Source organism: Chanodichthys erythropterus, chromosome 11 (genome assembly GCF_024489055.1).
Source record: "Chanodichthys erythropterus isolate Z2021 chromosome 11, ASM2448905v1, whole genome shotgun sequence".
Lineage (NCBI taxonomy): Eukaryota > Metazoa > Chordata > Actinopteri > Cypriniformes > Xenocyprididae > Chanodichthys > Chanodichthys erythropterus.
In genome coordinates, this window is record NC_090231.1 from 38,046,233 (window position 1) to 38,056,303 (window position 10,071).

Genomic DNA, 10,071 nt, shown 5'->3' on the forward strand with positions numbered 1-10,071 from the left:
CTTTCTAGACCTACACATAAAGCTGCGTGCTCATGGCAATTCAACTTCTGATACACACTCACTAAATTTTGTTGTTCTAATAGGTCTATTGCTCCAATAGCGTACCTAAAGGCATTTATCTAGATTTACAAAGTGATAGTTCACCCAAAAAATTGTCATTTATGTTGTTCCAAACTTGTATGAGTTTCTTTCTTCTGTTGAATACAAAAGAAGATATTTTAAAGAATGTTGGGAACCAGACAGTTAATTGCACCCATTGACTTCTATAGTTTTTTTCCCCTACTATGGAAGTCAGTGGGTGCCATCGACTGTCTGGTTCCCAACATTCTTTAAAATATATTTTGTGTTCAATAGAAGAAAGAAACAAATACAGATTTGGAACCACTTGAGGGTAAGTAGACAATTTTCATTTTTGGGTGAACTACCACTTTAAGCCTACTGAATTGAGTGACGTGATTTCTAGACAATAAAAAACACGAGTAAAACAAAACAAAACAAAACAAAAGTCTGTAACGTCTAGAAAACCAAATGTCGTCTTCAAGTAAGGGCACCAGACCAAACAGGTAAGGTGTATGTGAGCAAGATTGTACTATCAGAACAGAAAAATAGGGAGTCTTGCATTTGAGAAATGCACATTTCAGCATACAAATCTTCCTAGAAAACCCGTAACTGTGTCTGATCTTTATCCCCAGCACCAATCTCATGATAAACACACTGAAATATTGTCATAAAAACATGCAGACGCATATAATTAACTTGTCTTCATCAAACATAGGCCTGAAGTCACTTGATAACGCAACATCAGCTGAATGGTAAAAAGAACTTCCAGTGAAACCTGAGGATGTTTTGGATCCACCGAGTTCTTCCAAGCACCTCACGGAGGCTGTGAGTTTTCATACCTGTTCTCCAGCAGTCCCTTGCTCTCCTGGTGAAACCAGCAACAAAACAGCTATTCCTTTTCAAATGTGGCTGGAGAGAAGGAATGGATGAAATGCAGGATGGAGGTATGGATGGATCAGGAGCAGATGGATCCAGGTGTGGACGTCAAGGTGCAGACAGGTGTGGGCAAACCATAGAAGAGTGGGTCAGTCATGGGGAAGATGAGGAGGAGGAAGAGAACGACCCCCAGCACGTAGAAAGAGAGAATCGTGAGGCGGTACGGGTGGTCGAGGGCCGTGCTCAGAGCCGGAAAACCCATGTAGTTGCAGAAGGAATGGCACAGCACAGGACCCACCAAATGACCTAGAGACACACCAATAGGCAAGAGGTATTCATTTGTAGGCTGTTACAATTTGTTTGTATAGTTATATCAGAACTACAATAAATATTCATTACAATTTCCAGGTAAAAAAAAATAAGAAATTATATTACACAAATTAAAAAAAGCCTATATTTGTTGCATTATGATAAAATATGGACCAAAATATTAAATAAATATTAAATAAAATATTAAAAATTTCTTCCCTAATTATTATTACAGTCTGTAATACAAACTAAAAGTTATTCTTATTAATTGTAATTATGCATTACATTCTTGAGAGCAATTTTTGTGCACTTTTTTTTTTATGTTATACATTTAATTCTTATGTGAAGTATACAGTAATTGGTAAATATGACCAAAGGAGTCTGTGAAAATAAATCTGCATCGTTAATACTTTTGATCTTTTATTTAAAAAAACTACAAAAAAAAAAACAAAAAAAATCAACCTTTCATTGGAGAATAATAATTTTAAATGGGGGAAAAATCTCATTATAAGAGAAATGTTTTTCTCTAATACACACTGCTCACAATTAATCATACCCTTTTATTCAATACTTTTTGCAACCTCCTTTTCTCAAGATAACAGCTCTGAGTCTTCACCTGTAATGCCTGATGAGTTTGGAGAACACCTGACAAGAGATCAGAGACAATTCCTTCATGCAGAATCTCTCCAGATCCTTCAGATTCCAGCTCCATGTTGGTGTTTCTTCTCTTCAGTTCACTCCACTCATTTTCTTTAGGGTTCAGGTCAGGGGACTGGGATGGCCATGGCAGAAGCTTGGTTTTGTGTTCAGTGACATGAAAAAACATTAGTTTTGATGTTTGTTTTGGATCATTGTCCTGATGGAAGATCCAACCACGACCCATTATAAGACTTCTAACAGGGACAGTCAGGTTTTGATTTTTTATCTGTTGGTATCTGAAAGAATCCATGATGCCATGTATCTGAACAAGATGTTCAGGACCTCCAGCACAAAAAAAAAAAAAAAAAAAAAAAGAGCACAACATTAAAGATACAGCAGTATATTTCATTGTACACATGGGGTACTTTTTACCCCTGTGTGCACCAAACCCATCTTGAGTGTTTGCTGCTAAAAAAGCTATGGTCTTGTTTATGGTCAGGTGAAGCAAAAAAATGTGCTTTTTAGCAGCAAACACTCAAGATGGGTTTGGTGGACACAGGGGTAAAAAAAGTACCCCATGCCCACGGTTAAATATACTGTTGGATCTTTAATGTTGTGGGCCTATTTTTGTGCTGGAGGTCCTGGACATCTTGTTCAGATACTTGGCATCATGGATTCAATCAAATACCAACAGATAAAAACCTGACTGTCCCTGTTAGAAGTCATATAATGGGTTGTGATTGGATCTTCCATCAGGACTATGATCCAAAACAAACATCAAAACCAACACAAAAATGGGTCACTGAACACAAAACCAAGCTTCTGCTATGGCCATCCCAGTCCCCTGACCTGAACCCTGATGAGTGGAGTGAACTGAAGAGAAGAAACACCAACATGGAGCTGGAATCTGAAGGATCTGGAGAGATTCTGTATGTAGGAATGGTCTCTGATCTCTTGTCAGGTGTTCTCCAAACTCATCAGGCATTACAGGTGAAGACTCAGAGCTGTTATCTTGGCAAAAGGAGGTTGCAAAAAGTATTATATAAAAGGGTATGATTAATTGTGGGCAGTGTGTATTAGAGAAAAACATTTCTCTCATAATGAGATTTTCCCCCCATTTAAAATTATTATTCTCCAATGAAAGGATTTTTTAAATAAAAGATCAAAAGTATTAACGATGCAGATTTATTTTCACAGCCTTCTTTGTTCATATTTACCAAGGGTATGAATCATTTTGAGCACGACTGTATGTGAAGTATAAACATCAGTAGTATTAAAGATAAATCAAAGACGCACCTGTCCTGATGAATATAAAGGCTGTATAAGCTCCAAATACTGCAGTGTAGGAGAACTGGAACACTGAAAAGGACACACAAACAAACACAGACGTGAGTAATTATGTCTCGCGGGCAGTACTACTCGCACTGAGGATGACGGTAAACTAATGACTCTGTTACCTGCAGAGAGGAAAATCCCTGAGACAGTGCCTTGTCTGAACCGCAGGAGCTCAATTACGTGGTGAAAATGAGCTGCAGTCACACGCAAAGAGAGAGAAACAGACAGACGGAGGAAGAAAACAAGGTTACTATTATAATAATAGTCTACAAAGCAATGCAAATGAAACAGTTCTCATTTTTCTTGAGCAAGTCACTCAAACATATTAATACAAGGGTGATTCTTACTGCAATAAATGAGATTTTCTGCCATTTCCTAGAACCGTACGGAATGCTCAGGGTTCTAATTACCAGGTATCGAGTACCGAGTCTCTACAATAATTTCCCTGGAGACTATCTTAACATTTTTTTTTTTTTTTTTCAAATCTATTTTTAGTATTTGCTTTTATTGCAGCAAACTTTATTACATTAAAATTGGCATGAAATGAAAATTCACCCAGTCTAAACTACCAGTCAACAGTTTGGAATAATCAAGATTTAATGTTTTTGAAAGAAGTCTTTTATGCTAACTATTTTACTACAATTTAAAATAACTTTTTAATTTGAATGTATTTTAAAATGTAATTCATTCCTTTGATGGTAAAGCTAAATTTTCAGCAGCCGTAACCCCTGGATGATTTCTGAAGGATCATGTGACACTGAAGTCTGAAATAATGGCTGCTGAAAATTGTTTAAATGATCAATTAATCGATTAATCGTTAACCTTAACCTCTTAAATCCGAAGCGGGGGCACTACTTAACCACTCTTTTTAAAGCTTTACAGGAAAATGTGATCTGTAAAATCATTGTATTTAACAGGTAGACTTGAGACCTTTTCAACAATACATGACAACTAGCAGAATAAGAAGCATATTTGTTTCACTTAGAGACCAAACCATACCAAGTATTTATATGAAAAAGCGCCGTCGGCCGATTTTCCGCATGATTGGTAAACGGCTGTTCAGTCTCACATCTTTTCATTTTTCATTGTTTTTTTTTTTTATGAAAATAAAATTTTGCATTGAAGAAAAGTATATTTTTGTTTGTATATGCTGTCAACTATAGTTCTTTGAAAGAAAATCTGAATCGGTAAAAATCTGTATCGGCAGGTCACACAAAAAAAACAATTCTGGAAATCAGAATCAGCCAAGAAAATTGCAATCGGTGCATCTCTAGTGGGTATGAACGATGTGTAGAGACCAGTTGGACACTGTTTTACAGCTGGAGCACACTTGGATTGGTTTGATCGCTTAGATTGACAGGTCTTGATTTACTGTATGTCATAGAATAGGAGCACACAGCTGAAACAGTGCAGGAAGATTATCACTCTTCAACCAGGATATTACTACTTGTTTATTCTAATGTATTCTATGTACTTATGTTAAGTAAAATCACTGGTTTGGAGGGTTTTTTGGACCCTTGGTTAATTATGTTTTGAAATAAATGGCTAGCTCTCCTAATCCATTGCCAGGCTTGAAGACATTAATACATTTACCCCAGGTTTAACAGACAACGCTTAAGCTAGTTCCAGACTAAAATGCAGGTTTGAGCAGTTTTAACAGAAAGCAACTTGCACTGACATGTGTTAAAATATGTCAGTGCCATTGTTTTGTTTCAAGATGCACACCAATAATGTTTTTTCTAAGAAAAGTTTATAAAAACTACTTAAATGCCCTTATTAGCCATTTTCACACTTCTGGATTTTTGGCTTCTGGAATAGCCCACGCCAGGTAAAAGGTTTTATGGTAACAGTGATAGTTAGCCGAGCCTAAGAACTAGTTCTGGAGTCTTTTTTTCAAATTAAATGTCATGAAAATGTTTGAACGGTCTTGGTGATATATTGGTGAGACTACAGAGCTCTCATTAAGAGCTAAATTTAAGAACTAATTTGAAGTGATGGTGGTTAAATTGGTTATATTCTCCGTGTCTGTTTGGTGCGGCTGTGCATTATCGCACTCCATGTGCTGTAAACACAGTGACTGCGTCTCAATGTGTATACTATTCATCCTAAATAGTATGTGACATTAGTAATATGCTGGGGAAATGATGGTTGGCAGCTCCCTTATCACGCAGACCTGATCCTCTGATTCATGAGAAGCAGGATCGCTTGCACCCTGGATGTTTCTGATATAAACACTTCTGTCATCTCTCAATGGTATTTCATCTCATTCACTCATATTTTCCTGTCTTCATCATCTTAAAGTCTGTAATATGCACAGTATTACAAACCCATTAGTAGTATTGTCGCTGTTGCAACATGCAAAGACTGATAATTGTATATAGTGTGGTGTTGGAAATTAATTATATCTTAGTTTAATAATTTTAATCAGTCACGATTAGTTATAACATATGCTTGAACGCGGAATGTAATGCCATGAGATAACATGCTATATATTTTTAAAACATATTAAACTCACTACAATATTATGTATCTCTCACAACTTTATATCCCACACTGAAGCATATATTGGGAGTTTAGTTTTTTTTTATGAACACATTTTATAAATAATGTTTGTCGTATGGTAATACGAGCAGGGGAATTGCTGAATGAGTAGCTGCGTTGCCAATACTGTATGACAGCTGGTGAAATAAAAACGCCTGCCAGCGGCCTGAGTGGCTGTATAATTACAAACAAGCAGAAAATAATTTCTTTGTAGATTATACAACAGCAACTTGGAGAACAGGCAAAACAGAAAAGGTAAGCGATATTTGATGAAAGAGCATATAAATCTAATAGCCACAGACCCATAGCAGAACTAACTTTACCCCACGTCACGTGATTTCCGTGAAGGCCTAATCCAAGCTTAATCTAAGCCCTGTCTTTGAAACCGGGCCTTAGAATATGTAACTATGTTGCGCTCACGTCATTTTTCCTCGTGTATCTGCAGCACATATTTTGTGCACTTGCCGCACACAACTCAAAACTGACCATAAGTTTTAATCGATTAAATTATTATTAACAATTAATCAATCATCAAGTAATCGTTAGCATCCCTGGTCAACACTCACCAACACCAAAGAAGAGCGGGCATGTGAAGATTGCGGCGGAGGGTCCGGCACAGGGTACCAGCATGGGAAGCATGCATGCCCGAAAAACCAGCTCCTCTGTCAATGGCGCCACAACCTGGTTCCTCAGCCAGCGCATATCACTCAGACACAGTGTCCAGAAGCAAGGGTCTGCAAAAACATAACAGATCATTCACATTTACAACAACAACCACACTAAAGCCTTTCTGATTCTTTTACAGCAACAAAGATCAATCTCGTTTATTGATAGTTGACCACCTATTACTTCACCAAAAGAGATATGAGAATTTAAGGACACAGATTCAACTCCACAGAAGATTTGGCTGACAGTTATCATTTTCAGTAGTCTAGCATCATGACAGCTCACTAACAGATTATTAAAATAGGGAAAAAATAGCTTTATAAATAGAGAGATTCAAAGGGAAGTAACTGGAAGAGGCTGCTTACCGACTACAACTTTCATCCCATCCATGAACCCCCAGGGGCAATCCATGGCTAGCTGGATCAGAGGGCCCAGAAACAGCACCTAACCGAGAAGAAGGTAATAAAATGTTCAAATACAACACAAAAAAATCCAATTTAAAGACTCTTCTGCAATTTGAAGACTAGTCAAAATCTTCAATTTGGATAACACTTTGCTTTAGGCTTAAGGAAAACCAAACCATTGTTTTCCATTGTCTAAAAAGAACACCAAGTACAGACTTTGTCATTTATTTACCATGGTCAGTAGGAGCGGTAGAACGATAGCAGGAATGAGCCCCTCCAACCGGATCCCCATAAGGGCCAGCAATGAGGGACCAGGCTATAGGAGAAATCAAACACATCTGATGTTTCACCATCAAATAAGATTAAACACAATGCCAAAAACAAAATGCTTAACACAATGATTAAAAAAAGGGTTTATTTTATTATAACTATAAACAGGATTGTATGACGCAGCAAGATCTAGAACCACATATCAAATAATAAGGAAACTTAATCTCAGAAATTTACAATATTCATGATTTTACTAATCGGATGAATTTGGTTAGTCTTTCAAACCTTTAAAACCATTCTCTTTACAAAATCCCTCAAAACCAAACACCTTTTAACATATTAAAGACCCCATACACTGAAACATTTAGTCTTTTCTTCCCCACTGAGATGTATAACAAGAAAAAATGAGGGGCAGATCTTGATTTTATTATTTGTCCATGGGGAATTGATTGGATTGTTATGGTTTGCTATTGCTGAGATGTCAAGTGTGAGTGACAGGTTGTTCCACCCTCGCATCAGTAAACAGGATGTAGTTGCAAGCGAGAGGGGAAGTTATTCTGATTAAAGATTAGGAAGGCACTTTAATTTTAATAAAATAATAATGTGTGCGGACAAATCATTTATAATAATTACAATTGTCCATTTTGATTTCATGGTGAATAAGAGAACACAGTCAACACATACAGCAACTGTAAAGATTAAACATGTGTTGCAGTAAACTAACCTGGATGCCTGTGAAATCTTTCCATGCCCACACAAACACTGGAGACAAAGCGGACACAATCAGCACACTAGTGAAGCGCCTCTTTATCACTGCAGGATGATCCCTGTTGGTACAACCAACCATACAAACAGACAGTGTTGTTTAAACGCATTCCACAGTAATATGTTTGCCTCATCTTACCATCTGTTTATGTCACATGAGACAAGACAAATATAAACAGAGAAAAAAAAATCAGACTGGCTTCACATATGGCTCTGCCACAACAAATTATTCACCAAATAAATAATAAACAACTGTATCAAAAGTTATATATATATATGAGAGAGAGAGAATGACAATGAAACGATATATAGCAAAATAGTTTCGAACGCTCCAATCGTCAAGTATTTTTAACATGTTTTCGACTCAAACTGAACACTCGATTCAAACTACATTTTTAAACATACCTTTGAAACAACACATTTTTAAACATTCGATTCACACTATATTTTTGAGCATTCGATTTAAATAATATGATTTAAGCGTCGAATCGAACGTTATGATTGTCAAAAATGCTGTCTAGGTAGGGAACACGGTAGGTTTTGTGACACAGCCAAAGTCCACGAGCTGTACCTTGGTAAATCGCTTTTCCAAACGTATAAACTTCCAACATAGGAGCACGCAAGCAGTAGACAGGAGAGAATTGACACCCAGCAAAGTCCATCAGGAACAGACGCCACATTAGCATGGAGTTGATCTGAATGAAAATCTGCCGTCAAATCATCGTCGTCTTTCATGGCGAGACCGACAGGGGCTGAAAACCACTAGACGCGCTGAAAAACTGCAGGTTTGGGTGACACATTAAACACTACACACGTGATTTTGTTTTTATCCTAGATAAATGTGTGTGTGTGTCTCCACAATGGAGGTACTCTGGAAAGAAGCTGAGAGGAGACTGTTTTGGCGCCACAGAATGACGCCATCAACGCGAGACGGTCCTGCTGGCCCATATTTCCATTCACAACTCATGACAGGTGATGATGATGTTGATACACTGTATGTTGAATGGGGAGAAGGGAAACGACGGACAGTTTATAAAACACATAACGCCCCACTGGGATGCTGCAATTACAATATGGTTGCAACCTAATAAGTTTTAAATAAATAAATGACCGCAGTTGACATAGTGATAACTCCAACAGTAGATGCTCTATCTCAAAAATCAAATAGCCACTTTGTGTGACTTCTTCTATAGTCAACTTCCTGTTCACATGTGGTCAAGATCGCTCTCGTCTGAGGTAAGCACAATTTTCTTATTTTTTGGCTTAAAAAGTAAAAAAATTGCACTTTAAAGTTGATGCAATACAACTTTGTTAGGTATGAATGTTAAAAAATATATATATATTATTTTGCACAACATAGAGGAGACAGTAACGTGTCTTTTGATACTTTAGCTGAAGTGCTATGTTGAGCTCACCTTGAGATTTAGCCAACATTAGCACACATGTCAGTTTGGGGCAAGTTGTCTCAATGACTTTGGGGCATGTCCTCACATGTGACAACTTGCCCCAGTGCAAATAAACAGATAGAACATGCTCAAAAAAGAGGTTCAACATGTAAAGTCAGTTATGTTCAGAGATTAAACATGTTAAGTTAAGCGAGTTATCTGCAATAACAAAGTTTGAGTTTACAGTTAAAAGTAAAGTGGTTTTGCCACTTAATGTGTTTTGATTGAAATGTGTATTGTTTGGATTGAAATAATTGTTTTTCCAACTTCTCTAGGCATGAATGTTTATATTTCCAGTTGTGGTTTGAAATTAAAAATTAAAATCAATAATCACAATGAAGTAGTTGTGTTCTTATTTTTTTAGATAATCTAGTGTGACAACTTACCCACCCATGGGGCAAATTGTCACAATTGCACATTCTCTATTCAACAATCTACAGCTCCGTAATGAGATAAGATATGAAAATGTAATGAATACAACATGTGTGCCCAAGACTTCCTTCTTTCATTTGGTATGACATTCATACCATTGTGATGTATGGTGCTCAGTAAATGTTAGACAATGTGAAAAATTTGACAACTTACACCGTTCTCCCCTATATATTTTTATGAGTTCCATTCCAATTATTTGTATAAGTAATGACTTTTACAAATAATTGTTTACACATTACATCTGCACTTTACTAGAGAACCCTCACTAATTTCAGAAGCACCCATAGTGGTTTCATTCTTAATTGTCCGTCACACAGTAAAATTAAAAT

The 10,071-nt window shown here is 36.8% G+C and overlaps 1 protein-coding gene across 1 annotated transcript; it reads right to left on the reverse strand.

Moving 5' to 3' along the window:
* Positions 1-326: 326 nt before the first annotated feature.
* Positions 327-8,814, reverse strand: rce1a (Ras converting CAAX endopeptidase 1a). Its single transcript, XM_067400936.1, has 8 exons — positions 8,437-8,814; positions 7,825-7,927; positions 7,063-7,146; positions 6,792-6,870; positions 6,327-6,494; positions 3,342-3,413; positions 3,181-3,243; positions 327-1,242 (listed from the first exon to the last, which is right to left on the reverse strand). Exons 1-8 carry the CDS (start codon positions 8,598-8,600, stop codon positions 1,016-1,018), a joined length of 960 nt encoding a protein of 319 aa, XP_067257037.1. The 5' UTR covers positions 8,601-8,814; the 3' UTR covers positions 327-1,015.
* Positions 8,815-10,071: the final 1,257 nt, after the last annotated feature.

Coding starts and splice junctions, on each gene's coding strand:
- rce1a (XM_067400936.1), bottom strand. CDS start 8,600: ATGAAAGACGACGATGATTTGACGGCAGATTTTCATTCAGATCAACTC. Junction 7,147..7,824: donor AAGATTTCACAGGCATCCAG/GTTAGTTTACTG, acceptor TTTCTCCTATAG/CCTGGTCCCTCATTGCTGGC. Junction 3,414..6,326: donor CCCGCTCTTCTTTGGTGTTG/GTGAGTGTTGAC, acceptor GTGTGACTGCAG/CTCATTTTCACCACGTAATT.